The following is an 18,425-nucleotide window of genomic DNA, read 5'->3' on the forward strand; positions in this document are numbered from 1 at the left end:
ATAATGAGTCTATCATTTAAAGTATGCAAATTCATTATTCCTCCTTTGTGGAAGTTTGACATCTTGGCTCATGTCACACATTCACAAACTAAGTATGCATTCTACTAAGAGGACAAAGAACAAAGAAACTGGAATAAGGTGACTGTTTAAGTCATTTTTCTCTTTTTGAAGTAAGCAAATATTTTTTTTTAAAGTATCTATTTACATTATAAAGTTACTACGGTCAGTTTTAATAACACAAGATCTTCAATTTCTTTTCATGATACTAAAGAGAATCCCTAAAGTCCTACAAATGACTCTTTCAAACTAAATATTAATAATCATACCCAACTATGAGGCTCATAATACATTTTCCTTAACTATGTTTTTAAATAGATATTAAAATACATCAATGATAAACAATGTTCAATTCATTCTTCTGCTGAGATAACAGTAATAATATTATTGCCTATAGAAACAGGAAAATTAGAAAGTTGTCTCTTAAAATCAATTCATTCTTTAATGCCATAAAAATAAAAAGTTTAATTCAAAGTGAGTATGTATACAAATATATGATCTAATTTAATTTTCAATCAGTTTTTATGTGCAAAACATTCAATTTCTAATAAAAATTGTTCGTGTTATATTTAATGCAGAAAAAAATCACCCATTTTTCAAAATGTTTATTTCTAAATCAGAAAATTTCTTTATTATTCTTTACATATAGGAGCTTTTCAAGAAGACGTAATGATTAAAGCATTAAAAGTTCAAATATGAACACAAAAAACAACCCTATTTTAAAAAAAAAAAAACTTTTGAGAAATACCTTAAAATGTAAAGGACAGAATCATTATAATAAAATATGAATTTCCTTTCTCCAACATAAAGCACATTAAGATTTTGGAATTTAAATGTTCCCTAATTTTATCCTACATTTACTTACTCTCTGATAATTCTGGATTTCCTTGAAGATTCATCATCTTTGGAATTGAAGGGCCATATACATCTGCATCCAGCAAACCAATGGCCTTTGACTGAAAAAGAAAAATATTTACTATTTTAAAAGTTCATAATATAAATCAAAAATAAAATGTGTTCATTTTAAATGACAATACAAAAGGAAAAATATAAAATTTAAAAGATTACTTACATCCTATCATTTTAAAAAATTAGTTTACTGAAGAAGAATATAAATGCTTTTACAAAGGATTTTTTTGTTGTTGTTCTTATTCCTTGTAGGGAACTGCCAACCCCATTATTCACTATTTCCCCACTACAATTTATTTTTTCTCTAGATATTATCCAAAATAATCCAAAATAAAAAATGGTCGAATTTGTTATGAACCTGACATTTTAAACTACAAATAAAATAATGTTAAATATCTATAATTTATAATATCAACAGTTATGAGGATAACTAGCATGAACTACTATAATTAGAAAATGCTGCTAATGAACTAAAATTTAAAAAATAAAAATATGATAAACGATAGCATTGTAATCTTAAGAATAGCAATAAAGTAATACAGAAATGCTGGTGCTAACCATCTTTCATATTTTACCTGACCTACTTCTTTTCAAAAACTACTCTGTGACTAGATTTGGTTTCTAGAAAAGTTGCAAGTTTATATGCAATGACATAAATATAAGATAGAAATGAAAGAGCCACTTGATTTGTCTATTAAATTTATCAACAAATTAATTTTCTACAGTATATTGTACATTGAAACAGCTAAGCCAAAAGATCTAATTTCTATTCTTGGCAATGCTTCTTACTCAATATGCAACTTACAGAAAGTCGCTAACCTTCCTGAAGCTATTTTCCCTTTTTTAATACCATACTTATGGAGTATTTATTAATGCCTACTATGTGCAAGGGCCTGGACAGGGAAAGATAACTATCTCTATTCAATTTAAGAATACTTTGACAGTAAATGAGAAAAAAGAGCTGATGTGTTCAGAGTAAAAGTATCTTATAAAATACAAATGTACCTTTCAATGTGTCAATTAGGCCAACATATACTGAGAATTTACAAGCAAATCATTTAAAATGAATACAAAAGTAAACTGTCCTCAAAAATATTTAAATCTAGTAATGAAAAGAATAAATACGTATCAAAATATACTAGAAAATACTTGAATGAACAAACATTTATTAAGCACCTACTAGTAAAAGCCATTATGCTAAACTGGGAACATAAAGACAACAATCAAATATCCTTGACCCTCAAGAAGCTTACTTTCTATCACAAGTTATAATACATCAATAGATTTTTAAAAATGAGATAATCTGATGATAGTGAAAACATTAATAACTGGGGATTTAGAGGAGATTTCAAAGATGTGGTTCCTGAAATGACCTTTAAAAGATGATAAGCATGGGGCAGCTAGATGGCACAGTGGAAAAGCACCAATCCTGGATTCAGGAGGACCTATGTTCAAATTTGTATTCAAATCAAAGCTCTGTGACTCTGGGAAATCACTTAACCCCAATTGCCTCACAGAAAAAAATTATAATGGTCCTAGGAGGCAGAGATGAAGGGAAGATACCTAAAAGGCATGGATGATGTGTGTTGTACAAATACACAGAGGCCGGAATTGTGTAGTTTGAGGAATAGCTAGAAGTCAGAGTGAAGAAAACACAAAAGAAGTATAAAACACTAAAGAAACTTAGGAAGGGGAGTAAATAGGGAGATTATAGAAGTGACAACTGCTTCAGACTTTAAAGGATTAGACTAACAGGAAGTGGAGGAGAAAGTATTTCAACAGAAGGAAGCAGTGCAAATAAAGTCATAGAGAAGGAAACATGGAAATGCAAAGTTCCATTTGGCAGAAAAAAATTAGAAATGAAGGATTAAGACTGGAATGTTTAATTGGAATCAGACTGTGGAAGAAAATTCTAGACTAAAATGTCTGGATTCTATTTAGTAGACAATAGAGTTGATGAAAATTGTTGAGCTATAAAGTAATAGCAGCATATGTGTGCATAAAGAAGATTAATCTGGCAACAGTGTAAAGGATTAAGAGTTTGGAGACAAGAAAACAAATTAAGAGGTTATATTAATGGTCAAAGTAAAGAGGAAATGAGAGGGCTGTACAAGAGACAGTACTGAAAGTGGAAAGCAAAGGATGGGTTGGTGAAATATTACAGAGATTAAAAAATAATCTTGTCCCCAAAATATATTTGGGGACTAATTGGCTGGTGAAATGTCTCAGAGTTTGAACCTAAGTGACAGAGGATGATGAAGGTGTCATTTAACAGAAAAAGCTTAGACAAAAAAGAGGTTTTTAGAAATATAAGAAGTTATAATTTCAGAAAGTCCTGGAAAGACTTACATGAACTGATGCTGAGTGAAACAAGCAGAACCAGGAGACCATTACATACTTCAACAACAATATTATATGATGACCAATTCTGATGGACCTGACCATCCTCAGCAATGAGAAGAACCAAATCAGTTCCAATGGAGCAGTAATGAACTGAACCAGCTACGCCCAGCGAAAGAACTCTGGGAGATGACTAAGAACCATTACATTGAATTCCCAATCCCTATATTTTTGCCTGCCTGCATTTCTGATTTCCTTCACAGGCTAATTATACAATATTTCAGAGTCCGATTCTTTTTGTACAGCAAAATAACGGGTTTTTTTGTGTATCTAATTTATACTTTAATATATTTAACATCTACTGGTCATCCTGCCATCTGGGGGAGAGGATAGGGGGAAGGAGGAGAAAAATTGGAACAAGAGGTTTGGCAATTGTCAATGCTGTAAAGTTACCCATACATATAACCTGTAAATAAAAGGCTATTAAAATTTTTTTAAAAAAGAAAAAGAAAAAGTTAATGAGATAATGAATAGAACAATAAAAGCCTGGACCTAAAAAAAAAAAAAAAAGAAAGAAAGAAAGAAATATAAGAAGTTCAGTTTGGGAAATGTTGAGGTTAAGGTCTTCTAAATGAAGACATACAATAGTCAGTTAGCTAGAAATATTGGATTGGAATCTAAAAGAAATGTCAGTTTAAGAGACATGAATCTGACAATCACCTATTGGGGGATGATAGATGAAGATCTGACAGTACACTTGATCTCAGAGGAAAAGAATGAAGAAAAAAAAAAAACAGTGATATAATCTTTGAGAATACCCACACTTAGAAAGTGGGAGGAAGCATCAAAGAAGGCATAACCAGAGAGATAGAACAAGAACAACTTTGTGCCATAAAAGTCAAAGATAGAAAAAAATTGAGGACATTAAAGTATCAAATACTAAATGGAGGTGAAGAATGAAAATGGGGAAGAATCTCTTCATTTGGTAATGAGGAGGTCATTGATTAACTTTGAGAATATAACTTTAGTAAAGTGATGGAATGGGAATAGGACAGTTTGCAAGACTAAAGTGATTAAATTATGAGAAAATAGAGGCAATGAGTCAAATTGCTTTTTAGAAGAGTATATTGTGGAAAGAAAGAAGGATAACTATGGGACCTCAAGAAAAGGACATATAATGAGATTTATGGCAAGAGACTTGCCATCTGTTGATAAAAAGAAAGGAGTTAAAGATGAGGAAAAAAACTACAGAAATAAGGGGGAATAAAAGTGATTGTTAGAGCAAGTTCCCAGAAGAGAAAAGGGGAAGGAAAAATTGTGAAGCTACAAGTAAGTTTTGATATGTGAAGAGGGGCTCACAATGGATGGTAATTTTTCCAATAAAGCAGGAGGTAAGAATATCTCCTTAGATCAAGATGGGTATGGAAAAGTTTCTGTGGGGAATTTAATGAGGAGTTTATGAGAAATGAATAAAAGGATTTTCAAGCAATAATAAACATCTGAGGTTAAATAACATGATCTTGTACTCAATCTCAGACTGCATATTTTCATGATTTTCTCTGATAATATTTAGCAGTTTAGGAACAAAAGTTCAAAAAAATAAGTTACCCAGACTTGGGGACTAAAAAGGTTTACAAAAAAGGGTAAAAGAGAAAGGTACTTTAGAGTACTAATGAGAACATTATAGAAACAATCAAGGGGTCTAGGCAAAGTCAAGAAGCAAATGACAAGCAAAGGTTCTATAAATTCTCTATATGATACTTATCACAGTTTCAATTCTGCCAAAATAACAGAAAAGATTAAATAATGGTAATATACTTAGAAAAAGAAGCAGTGTTCACTAAAAGAAGCAGTGTTCACTAAGGTCAATAAAGCTTCATTATAAAAGTTAATTTTGTCTTTTTAAGAGGGAGAGGATAACCTGACTGGTAAATCAGGGGAATACTTTGGATAATTAGATTTTAGCAAAATATTTTACATTTTCTTATGGTCCATACGAAGAAAGAATACTAGTATAATTAGATAGATTTGGAACTTGTTGAGAATCCAGACCCAAAGAGTAGTCATTAATGCTCAATATTAACTTGGAAGTTAGTTCTCAATTGAAGTGGAGCACCCCGGAAATCTGTCCTTGACTCTCAATTTTGTAGAACATTTTTCTCAATTACTTGGATGATGGTGGCACAAAAGGCATATTTATCATATCTGAGGATAACACTAAACTGGGAAAGATAGCTAACACAATGTTTGATCTGAAGGACAGAACTAGAAACTATGGCTGGAATTTGCAGAAGAACAGAATTACTTTCAATATAAAGGAAAATGTGGTAAAAATTGCAAATGTCCAAAAGAGAAATGAGCTATCTCCAGAAGGTAACTGGATTTTATATCACTCAATGTTTTCAAATAAGAGGAGAGATAATCCATCAATGAGGATGTTATTAAAGAAAATTTTGGCCAAGTGTGGCTTAGACTAGGTCCTTCTGAAGAGGTACCTTCCAAATCTAAAGATTTCTTAATTCTGAGGTTAACAAGGAGAATAGAGAATAACACAATATTGTGATAGGACTGAGGCAGTGATGAAAAAGTGGTGTGACTATGGAAACTGAGAGAACTTAGTTGTTAATTCAAGAGGCGGATTAGTCTGAGTATTGATCTCTGATAGGTTGCTGTCACACCAAGGGTAAACTCTGACTGAGAGAATGCTTATTAGGCTAAGCAAAGGATGGAGGAGTCAGCTCCTTAAAGCCCTAAGAATGAGCACATACGAGGTCCTTGGTCCAGTTCCTACCGCTCATTTCCAGTTCCAATGACAATGATGAATTGTCAGATGTGAGTTACACAGTTGTCATAATTCTGAACAATCAATGGGCTCTGAACAGAAACGCCTGAAAGAGCCATGAAAAGAATTAGAGAGAGAGTACATATCAATGGGTCTGTGTAAGGCAGTCTATCAAATTAGAACATCAATATGTATATCTTTGACAAGCTCTGAAGATAGTCCCAGAATTAAATAGGAGAGAGCAGAATGGATTGCTTTTGGGAAATTACATAGTACTTTCAAAGATGTCAAACTACTATCTGCCACAAAAGCCCATTTCTTTAATACCAATATTCTCTCAGTGTTTCTCTATAGCTGTGGATTATGGAACACTATGATCTCAGAAAAATTAAAATTACAAATAACCCAAAGAATGATGGAAAGGCATATATTGGGCATAAGTAGACCATATACAATGCTACCAAATGATGAATTTTGCAAGAGAAGTGATATAAAAGACATCAAGGACATGTAGGACCCAGAAATGAAGTGAGCTAATCATACAGTGAGAAAGAGCTGCCACAAACGATACCGTATAATTGTTTTAAAAGAATTAAAAGAAGGTCTCTGTTGTTTTGGACAAACCTTCTAAAAGAATATATGGAGAAATATAGACCTAAACTGCACCACATGATTGGCTATACCTCACTGTACCCAAAGAGGTCCTGAAAACATATGTACAAAGTGATTTTATATAAAACATAAATTTATATAAACTTAAAGTTTGCTATATTCAAGATAACTTTAAGTAAATCTTTTTGTTCAAATAATAGTCTTTTAATTAGAAATCTTTCCTTTTATCTATTTGTAAGAAGCTATGGCACAATTGAAAGGAATCACAGAACAGACTTCTCAGGGGTTCAGTTTCCTCATCTCTGAAAGAAAGAAATTGTACTAGGTCATCTTTAAGACCCCTTCCAGTTCTAACTCGGTAATCCTAGGATCCAATTTGAGACATGAGAATAGTTTTTGTTTTTGTTTTTGTTTTTAAAATGAGACACATCTATATACATTCCTCAGGGTTAGGATATTACTGTATTAGACACCCTGAAAAAGAAAATACGTTTCAAGATTTAAAAAAAAAAAAAAAAAAAAAAAAAAGAGACTGAGAGTTCCTAAATGGTCTTTTCCTATAACTGTCCTCCATTTCCTCTATCAATTCAGTACACACTTCATAAAGAAAACAGAAAAGATTCTCACCTTTAAGAGTCATACTATAAAATAAAGTATAAAATAAAATACTATAAAACTCTTACTGAGTCCCGGAAATATCTAAGAATTGTGAATAAAGGACTAAACCAATGTAAACAAAATCAACAAGGACAATCAAGAAAGCTCTAGTCAATTAAAATGTCAGTGTTAGTAATAATCTGCCAAAGGTCAATGAGACAGCTCTCCTTTCTCTTAGTAACAGATAATAAAACAATTAACATCACTGCAACATCTGCCATCGTTAACCCCCCTTCTTCTCCTGTTTTCTCTTCTGTTTGTGTTTTCATGCAATGTTCTCAGCTGATTCTCCTCTCATGTCTTTTTTCTTTGTTTCTCAGTCCCTTTTGCTGGATTATAACCCACTTTGTCATAACCCCCTGACTGAGGCTCTGTCCAGATTCCTTTGTTCTCTATATATTCTTATTTGGTCATCTCATCAGCTCCCAGATATTCAATTATCATCTCTATGCTGCTAGTTCCCAAGTCTGTATACTCTTCCCTCTTCTCTCTCCTCTATTCCAACTCTACATTACCAAGTCTTAGACATCCAGAATGAGAAGTCCTTAGAGGTATTTCAAGCTCAACATGTCCAAAATAGAACTCACTGTCTTTTCCTACAAACATTACTTTCTTCTCAACTATCCTATTACTATTGCCATCCTCCCAGTCACCTAGGCTTGCAGCCTTAATGTCATCCTTGACTTCTTTCTTGCACTCTCCCACAAATCCAGTATGTGTGAAATCCTGTCTTTTCTACTTTAACAACATCTATGGGGTCTTTTTCTCTACACAGCCCCTCAATACTTCTTACTTGGACTACTGCAACACCAGGATTCTTACTGATCTCCCTGCTTCAGGTGTTTCCTTATTCCAATCCACCCTCTGTACAGGTAACTTAAGTGATTTTCCTGGAGCATAAGTCTCACCATATTATATTCCCTATTCAGTAAACTCCAGGGGATTCCCATTACCTCTAGGGTCAAATATTAATGCCTGATTGGAATCAAAATTAATATTCTGTTCATCTTCATATTTTTCTATTCTTATATATCAGTCACCTTCACACACACACACACACACACACACACACACACACACACATACATCCAGCCACACTGTCCTATTTTCTGTTCCTCACACATAACACTCCATGTCCCCTCTCAGTGCCTTGGATTTGCTGTACCCCCCTGCCTAGAATACCCTTAAGAATTCTGGCTCCCTCTAAGATCAATTCAAATACTACTTCCTGCAGTTGGTTTTTCACAGTCTTCTCAAGCATTCTTACTTTTCCCTCTAAGATTATTTTCCATCCACTCTGCATGGATTTTGTATGTACCTACTTGTGAACATGTTGTCTCTTCCATTAGAATATAAATCTGGTTTTTTTATTGTTTTTGTTTTTGTTATTCCCAGAACTTAACACTGTGCCTGGCACATAGTAAACACTTACATAGTAAGTAATAAATGCTTCTTAAATAAAATTGATTAATAATCAAAATATTTTCTCACAGAACATATCTTGCAACTTTGTTAGGAAGTAACTGCTGTTTTACAACAATTTATAAAAGGAAAAAAATAAGAAATTTTTTCTAATTAATGAAAACAATTATATTAGTCACTAAAAGTGGGATTTTAAAAAAAAATTGACAGAAATTACTTCCTAGAATAAAAATATCCTTATAATTATATACACCTGCCCATAAAGTTAAAGCAGTTTGTTGTAGCAAAAAGAAAGCAAAAAGGAGCCTAGGGGTCAATACCAACTCAATACTTACTAGCTATGTCTCAGTTTCTTCATCTGGGGGACAATAATATTTGAATAATTTGGAGTAGTTCAAGTATTTTAAAGGAAGTGGTCTGTAAATAATGTGTTCTATATGGCTGAGCCACCACAATAATTATTTTTACTATTATTATTGGAATATGACAATTCAACAAATACTTATTAAATGATTTATATGACCCTAGCTAAGTGGCACAATGTATACAGTACTGGACCTTGGAGCCAGGAAGACTCAAATTCCTGAGTTCAAATCTAGGATCAGACATTTGCTAGCTGTATAATTCCAAGCAAGTCACTTAACCCTGTTTATTCAATTCTCCATCTCTAAAATGAACTAGAGTAGAAAATGGCAAACCACTCCAGTGTCTTTGCCAAGGACCCCAAATGGGGTCATAATTGATTGAACTGAAGTAACAGAACAACAAATATTAACTAAAAAAATATATTTTATTTCTAAGCCAAATACTGAGAATCTAAAAAACATGTCATATATATAAATAAATCAATGGAATTATATAAAGCATGTGAATTATATTATTTGTCATGATGAGATAATTTGGTAGAGATTTCTGTTTAACTATTAAAAACTACAATAAGTCATTCCAGAAAAAAGATTTTTTTTTAAATCTTTTTTTAAATCTTGAAAAATGTGAATGTAAACAATTTTATGATGTAGGAGAAGGAAAGGTTTCAGAAAATTCAGGTTCTAATCCTGGATTTTCCACTAACCAGCTGCAGGACTTAAAATAAATTGCTTTATTTCTAAGAGCCTCGGTTTCCTTTTTTGGGAAAAAAAAAAGAGGGGGAGGAAGGTTGAAATAGCTAGTAGTTCCCAATGTTTTCAAGAGCTTATTTTTAAAATAAAAAATAATTCTCAGATCCCCATGTTGTTCACAGCTGCATCCACTAGTTATAAACATGATGACCCCCCCAAAAAAAACACCAAAAAATTATGAATTCAGAAATTCTACGTGAATTTGTATCCTAATAATCACCTGCATCTACAATTCATTATAAAATGTATTCTTGCTTAGGACAATGGAAGGAAGGAAGGAAGGCTGGCATCAAAATATTTTATGATTTAAAGAAGTGATGATGAATATAAAGTCAGTCAGTGGCAGATGCTCTTTCAAATATAACCTATATAGTATTTGCCATATTCTAAATTGGCACTCTTTGCAGGCCTAGGCACATTTATTCAGTTTTTAGAATAGTTTTGCAAATTGTAAACAAATAAAAAGGGGTGGAAGCTTTTTAATAATGAAAATTGCATTTATAAATGATCTGTATTAAAATATAATAAATCTCCAGTACAGTCAACTACTACTCATGTTGCACAAGATACATTGTATTTTATTTTATTTTAAAGTCTAATTATTTTAGTTGTTAATGAAGAACTACATAATTTAAAAATAAAAGGGGGTGGGGAAGAGAACAGTCAGGTGATTCAGTAGTCAGGGAGCCCTGAGAACAAATCTGGCCTCAGATATTTGATACTTAATAGCTGTGTGACACTAACCAAGCTACATAACTCAATTACTTGCCATCCCCCCTCAAAAAAAAATCTACATGTATTTAAAAAATAACAATAGAAGGCACTTATTTCATATACATTAAGTTGGAATGGAATAGAAAAGCATTTATTAGACACCTACTATATACACCAGGTCTTACACCTGTTTGTCTACTTATTATATGGAGTAATGTTGAAAAGATCAAAGTCATGTGGCACAAAATTGGATTTTCCTTCAAAAGCAACTACAAAGCTTCCAAAGCTCTTTGCCCCACAGACTGGAAGACAAAGAACAAGATAATAATTGAGGTCCCTTTAACCCATAATGTTCTAAAAATATTCTTCAGGCTACTTAATTTAGACTCAAAGGACACAGAGAATCACCATATCTTCCTTACATTTTGCACGTCATTGAAAAAGGTCAGAGCCCAATAACAGTAATACTAAAACCTATATTAAGTCCACCTCTATCTATAATTGGCCCTGCTGCCTGAATAGTATAATTACCACAGCTGCATCAAATAGGCTTTTTAGATTTAAGCAAATTTTGTAGTCCTGAAATGCAGTCAGGCTAAAAATCACAAGTAAACAGCTTTAGTTTTCATAATTGACTCCATTATTTTTAAAAGATGCATAAAATTTTCTTCTGATGCCCCATGATAGGCTGAAGGGGACCCCAATACTGGCTTAAATCTCACGACCCAATCCCCCCTCTTGTTTGCATGCTGATCAATACTGCTAGAATAAGTTACACAATCATGCTGTTTTGCTACTAATTTATGTTACCCATATTCAACTGGAATCCTCCCTGATGGCCTCCCAATCTCACTCCCTACAATGGCTATTCTAAGCCTTCTTTTTTTTCTTTTCCCTTCAAGTCACTTACTCAACCATCTCCCTCCTCTTCTCTGCAGTCTCACCTCATATTTCACTGAAAAAATTAAGTCCATATGTCTTTAGCTCTGCTCCTCTCCAATGCCACATTTCAAATTACTTCAGTCCTATCCCCTACCTTCTCCTCCTTTGCAACAGGCTTGGAAGATGAGATGCCCTTTCCTACCAAGACCATTCCTGCCCTTCACTTGTGCCTCTTATCTCCTACCCTACCTTTGACTGCCAAAGAATCACTTCCTCAGTCTAGTCATTCCTTGTTTCTCCAATTTTCAGCCTCTCCTTATTCACCGGCTCTCTCTCTTTATAAACATACCCAGTTCCTCTATTCTTTAACTTAAAAAAAAAAAAAAACTTTCTCTTAAGCTATAGCTCTCCTTCCTTTCACTAAGTTCCTAGAAACTATCTTCTCTTGTTGCCATGTCTCACCTCCTATTCTTTTCTCAATCCCTTGAAATCTAGCTTTTACACTCATTACTCAACAGAAACTATCCTCTCCAAGATCACCAATAATCTATTTTCTTAATCCTCTTTCTCTGATTTGATATAGCTGATCACCCTTTCATCCTAGATAATCTCTCTCCTCCTTGGTTTTCCAAACAACTTTTCTGTCCTTGCTCTCTACATAACTGTCAGACTAAATGTGTTGGTAAGAATATCATCCATAACACACTCCCTTTGTGTAGGTATCCCCCAAAACATCTGTCCTAAAACCTCACTTCTACTTTCTCTGCACTCCACAGGGCTCTTATGAGTCAACTATGGATCATCTTTATGAACATGATTTCAAATAACTACATATTCAACCCTAATGTTTGTCTCACATCTTCAATTGGCTGCTTCAGAAAGGGATCTCAAATTCAATGCACTCCAAATGACTGGAACTCCTTTAACCCATGGGTGGTCAGAGCTGCACAAAGCAGGCTAGCAATTGGAGATTCAGGACCCAAACAGTAGTTTATAATTTCAGAATCAGGTCTTATATACCAAAAGTGGACTAGATAATAATAATCCTAATATAATAATTTTTATATTCATTTTTTGGTTATGAGTGATTTGGTTGTGAGTTATGAGTTCCCACAAACTCTGTGGGTACAGTATTATCTCAAGTCTTGAGGGTTGTTCTCACTCTGTCTGGTATAGAACCAGAGTTCTTTGACAGGAACAAGGTGCAGTACCTGTCAGTGACAAGAAATTGGGATTGTGAATAGATGATGGAGGTCCTGGAAATAGAGGGACATTTCCTCAGGGAACATTGGGTGCTTATCCAAGCAATACACTCAGCAAGAGAGTGATATCGTTCCAGAGCCCAAAGGATTACTGCTTTGCTAAATTCAGGACGCAGTCTGCTTGCTGGGCCTTACCTCCAGGAAACAGGGTATCTCCAGAATAATTTGATATAAGACAGACTCATTATCTTTGTCCTAAAACCACTCCTCCTAACTTCCCAAGGACAGAAATTCTGACTGTTCTTCTAGTCAACCAAGTTCATAATCTAGAAAGTCACCCTCAAATCTTCATTTTCAGACCTCCTCCACACCCAATCACATCCTATATCTCAATGATTCCATCAATTCCACATTTCTCCCAACTGTTCTTTGCATTCTAATCCTACCATAACCATCCTTGCTCAGGTCTTCAGCATTTATCTTCAAGGTTAATGCAATAGTTCCCTAATTAGACTTCGTCCAGGTTGTCCCAGCTCTTATATATCCTCCACACAACTGCCAAAGTGATAGTCCTGAAGCATAAGCCTACCTAACCACGCCATTCCCCTGATCAAGATGTACAGAATTTAGATTGAAAGATATTCCAGCAGCTCTCCAGTGCTACTTAGACCTGAAAGATATCTCCACCAGATAGTTTCAATGACTTCTAATTGCCACTAGCACTTTAAAAACAAACAAAACTCTATTTGACATTCAAAGCCTTTCATAACACTTTTGACATATATGACATTGTATCTCTAGACCTTTGACATTGAATCTTGAGCCCTTTATCCAAGTTGTCCCCCATGACTGGAATGCTCTTCTTTTACTCAGCCTTAAGTGTCACCTCCTTCAAGAGATCTTTCTTGATTTCCTCCACTATATATATATATATATGTATATACATACATATATATATATTGCACACAGCCTTTATTTATTTCTCTATATCCAAGCATTATCCTCTCTAGTAAAATATCTTTCATATCAGGAATTGTCTCATTTTTTATATTTATATCCCCAAAATCTAGCACAGTGCCTAGCACATAGTAAATGCTTAATAAATAAGAGCTTTTTGATTGATTGTCTGATTAATTAAAGGCTACGCTAGTGAAGAGCAAATTTTTGGTAGATGCTACCAAAATGGAATATCTTTTATTTGGGGTTTAGTGATAAATTGTGTATCTACTATACAAGCACCAATAAGTTCCTTCAAAATAAAGGTGGTTTTTCTTTTTTATCTTTGTATCTCCAGTGCCTTCTATGCCTGTTAGATTGGATTTGATTAAAGCCTACTAGCTAAATTTGGAAAGACTCATGAACAGGTTTGCCACCAGGAGATGAATATTTTTGACTACAGCAGCAATTCACGGAAACCATTTACTAAAGTATAGAGAGCCATGGACAGCCACCCAGTTGAGGAAGTACCCATAGCAATCAAGTTACACATAGACAAATAATAAGTGTTTGTAAATATTGATCCAAAAAGAGTATATCAATAAAATGCCTTCCTATGAGAACTTCTGCATGGACAAGTTTACATGTTGCAGAGAAAATGAGCAAGGTAAAGGAGTGTGAAAAAACATATGAAGTTAGATGCTAAACTAGGCAATTAATGTGAATATTTTCCTGCCTTATCAACTCTAAAAGGCAAAACTAATTACATTTTTTAAGTTTAATTTCAGGGAGATGCAATGAGTAATCATTTAGAACAGTCACCAAAAACAAAAGTGAGAAAAAAATGATCAGAGTATAGCTCAAAACTTAAGACTATAAATTATGATTGTCATTCTTAATGTCACCATAAACTTAACCTGATATGTTGATATGCAACATTATGCTTTCTTTTCCTGACTTTCCTGCTGTACTCCCAGACAGGCAGATGGCATAAAATAAGATAGAGCAGAGCCCAAGATATCATTTAGATTTTTTGGATTTGTTTCTTTATCATTTATAAAACTCTGTGAAAGCTATAAAAAGGTAGCAGAGTTATTCATGGTGATTACACTGTTTCATTCCTACTGCATGAAAGCTGCAATTTGAGAGCTTGCAAGTCCCATTTTTTGTGTTAGATTTCAAATGAACCAACAACAGTTTTGGTGCTGCTTTGTTCTTCCAACAAAATTCATACTAGAGCAGATTGTACAGCTCAGTGAAGGGTTCCTTTTATCCAGTGTCAGCAGCTAATAGAATCCATCAAAACAATATCTTAGAGTGGTCCTACCCAGTGATTAGTAAGTAAACATCTATTAAAGATCTACCTAAAGACTTAACAGATTAGCATTTCCTTCTTAGTATTCCTTTATTCAAGACACACTGTACATTATATGCAATCTACTATACTAGACTGTTGAGAGTTATGAAAACAGAGACTGCCTTAATTATTTTTGTGTCCTCTGCAGCCCTAGAACAGTATTTTAACAATGGATATCTCAAAGATGTAACAATGGCAGATGAGAATGGCCAGGTAAGGAATAACAGAAGACTTGAAAAATCAGTTTCTAGGTCTTGAAGTCAGTTTCTCTGATTCTAAATCCAATGTTTATTTCCCTACACTTTCTAAATGCTTCTTCTGAAATATCATTCCTTTCTGGGGTCTAACAACAACACATTGTTTTCTGATATTTTGTGTCTATCCATGGTTTTTGCTTGTTTTCAATGTTCTATGTCTCTTAAAGGATTTTTTTTTTTAACAAGACTCTTATCTTTGGGCAACAAAGATTGTGTGATAGGCATTGTTAGAGGTACATTATTCAATTCAGGTAGTTAGTCAATCAGCAAGCATTTATTAAGGCCTTACTATGGGCCAGTCACTGAGTGCACTGAGCCCTAGGAATACAAATATAAGCAGAAAAGACAGTTCCTGTTCTTAAGGAACCTACAATATGATGGGAGACAACAATACATAAAATGGAAATGGAGAGGTAGGAAGAAGGTAGAAAAAGTCCTGTGGAATCAGCAATATATTGTGAAGGGAAAAAGAGACCTAGATCTAGATAGCTTCCTTAAAAATGCAGATTCTAGAAGCAATGAGCCAAAGACAGTGTTGAGGTTCAAAAGAAGATCTCAAAATGCTGGGGTCACAAACCAGTGTTAAGAGGTGTCTCAAAAGAATTTGTAGGCTTGAACCCATCTCCAAGTCAAAAAGATTGTAATTGTAACACCAATTGAAGTGGGCCAAGTTCCAAAAGTATTTGGCAAAGAATCAAGAGAAAAAAATAAATTCATAGGACAAATTTAGAGAGCCTAGAGTTTCATCTTACTTATTTGCTAATTTTATGGCTTACAGGTAGATTTGAAGAGTGTTCTATTCACTATTGTCTCGGGAACTTGGTTATCACTAACCAACAAATTGTCTATCTGATAGTCAACAAAGTTTGTAGGTCTTTATTATGGTTTTCCTAAGGCCAAAAGACTTCAGAATCATTGCAGATTGTTAGAACAAGAACACTCTAGGTCAGGGACCTCAGGATTATTGTTATATTTCCACTAGAAGCTGTATTCTATCAAAAAGGGAAAGGCCATGAGAGAAGAAGGTACTTCCAATTTAAGAAGTAGTTCAAGGGTGAAAGGAGTTTTCAGGATGAAGAGGTTTCTCTGGCATTACAGAGAAGGTCTGGTGGAGAAAGGTGATGGACCAGATGTTTATCTGTCCACTAAAGGCTTAGGTACATATGCACATATACTTCTGAATTTACTTTGCTTTTACATCTATGGACATCCTCTTTGTACAATATAAATTCCTTGAGAGGATGGACTTCCATCTTTTGTATCCTGAATCATAACATACCTTTGAATAATTGTTGAATTTCCCTAAATCTGCTCTAGTGTGATAAGTTTTTGGGGTCTTCATCAGTGGAGAAAGTTCACATACCAAAATAATCATAATATTTGGGGGGAAAGAACCAAGATGGCGGAGAGCAGACCTGACTTTCTGTGATCTCCTCCTCCTCCTGCTTCCCTCAGATTAACAGCAGATTAAGCCTCTGAACTGGTTCTGGGGTGCCCACAAATATTTGGAATACAACAAATTTCCAGAAGAAGATACTGTGGAAGAACTTCAGAAAAGGTCTGTTTTAATCGGGTAGGGGGAGAGGCTACCGAGCCCAGACCCTAGCATAGGGGGAACCTGGGGTAAGGAGCTAGGGGCAGGGATCCAGAACTTTGCTGCGGCTGTGTACTAAGGAATCTATTGTGAGGCTCTTAGACTACTTTGTCCTGGTTGCAAGCCCATGGTTAAACAGATTTGCTGTGAGACACCCAAAAGCCAATATAAAAGGCAAATTGTGAGTCTCTGAGGTCCAGAAGAACATGGGACCTTGCCATGCTTACCCAGCCCTGGAAGTCACTCAGCTGAACTGGCCCAGGGCAAACTAAAGGGCTGTTGCCCCTTTGCCTTAAGAGCAGACCTCAATCTTTAAAAAAAAAAAAAAAGAGCAAAAAAGCAAAAAGAACATTGACCACAGACAGCTTTTATGGAGAAAGAGAAGAACAAACCTCAAACCCTGAGGATCCTAAAGGCAAGCCAGCTCCAGATGGAGCCCCAAAGGATGATATAAATTGGTCCCCACTTCACAAGGCTCTCTTGGAAGAATTCAAAAAGGATTTTAAAAGAGAGTTAGAAGAAAAATGGGGAAAGGAAATAAAATCTTTGCAATAGGGTATGGAAAAGGAAAACCAGAAATCATCTGAAGAAAACTCCTTAAAAAATAGACTTGATGAAATGGAAAAAGCATATGACTTCTTTCAAAATAAATATTAAAAAAAACCAATTCACTGATAATCATAAATACTTGAACTCTAAAATAGGGGGATAATCAAAAACATCACAGAATTCAAAAATGTCAACAACTAGGGACCTTAGGGTTATCTAGTCCAATTCATTCACTGTAGTAGTAATAGAAGTAGTATAAGTAGAAATAGTAGTAGTAGTTTTTCTAGAAGTAAGTAATAGTAGAACTAGTAATGGTAGCAGTAGGAATATCAGCAACAGCTAACATTATTTAACATTTTAAGGTATGCAAAGTACCATTCATAAAATATTTTATGTGTTCTTCACAACAACTTTGTTGATTTTTGCTTCTAACAAAATGTTCAATCAATCCTGAAGCTGAGATGTTAAGTGACTTGCCCAAGCTTATAAGTGTGCTAAAGAATTTAAACCCAGACATTCCTCATTCCAAGTTCAATACTACACCATCTTGCTATCTCAGATGAGAAAAATGAGTCCCAAAAAGAGGACATGATTAAAAACAAAGTTTCTGAGTTTGGAGGATTAATAGAATAGATTAACAATCATGAGGGAGAGATGAAGGAAGCAAGCTTTGAAAATATAGTCAAAAACTGCCAAAGTGGTGGGTAGCTAGCCAACTAGAATGTCCACAATAAACAATATAAAATACAGGTTAAGGGTGGGGTTTCTTATCCTTTTTTATCCCCTTTTATATACCTTTATCCCTTTTTATGTCATGAATCCCTTTTTAAAAGAAATTTTGCTTAATGTTTAAAATGAAATACATAAGAATACCAGGGAAATCAATTATACTATTGGCCTTATTCTACTAAGAAAGAAAAATAAAATCTTCTCTTAAAGGGAGGGTATTTTTTTTTAATATCTTTTTATTGATAGAACGCATGCCAGGGTAATTTTTTACAGCATTATCCCTTGCATTCATTTCTGTTCTGATTTTT

General features: G+C 34.2%; 1 protein-coding gene across 2 annotated transcripts in view; it reads right to left on the reverse strand.

Moving 5' to 3' along the window:
* The window catches only part of NUBPL (NUBP iron-sulfur cluster assembly factor, mitochondrial), a 320,313-nt gene that overhangs the window by 245,251 nt on the left and 56,637 nt on the right, over positions 1-18,425 (reverse strand). For both annotated transcript variants that reach the window (XM_051977282.1, XM_051977281.1), the window contains exon 4: positions 923-1,013. In XM_051977282.1, coding sequence (XP_051833242.1) covers positions 923-1,013 — 91 coding nt within the window. The remainder of the gene's footprint in view (positions 1-922; positions 1,014-18,425) is intronic.

This window comes from Antechinus flavipes, chromosome 2 (assembly GCF_016432865.1).
Source record: "Antechinus flavipes isolate AdamAnt ecotype Samford, QLD, Australia chromosome 2, AdamAnt_v2, whole genome shotgun sequence".
Lineage (NCBI taxonomy): Eukaryota > Metazoa > Chordata > Mammalia > Dasyuromorphia > Dasyuridae > Antechinus > Antechinus flavipes.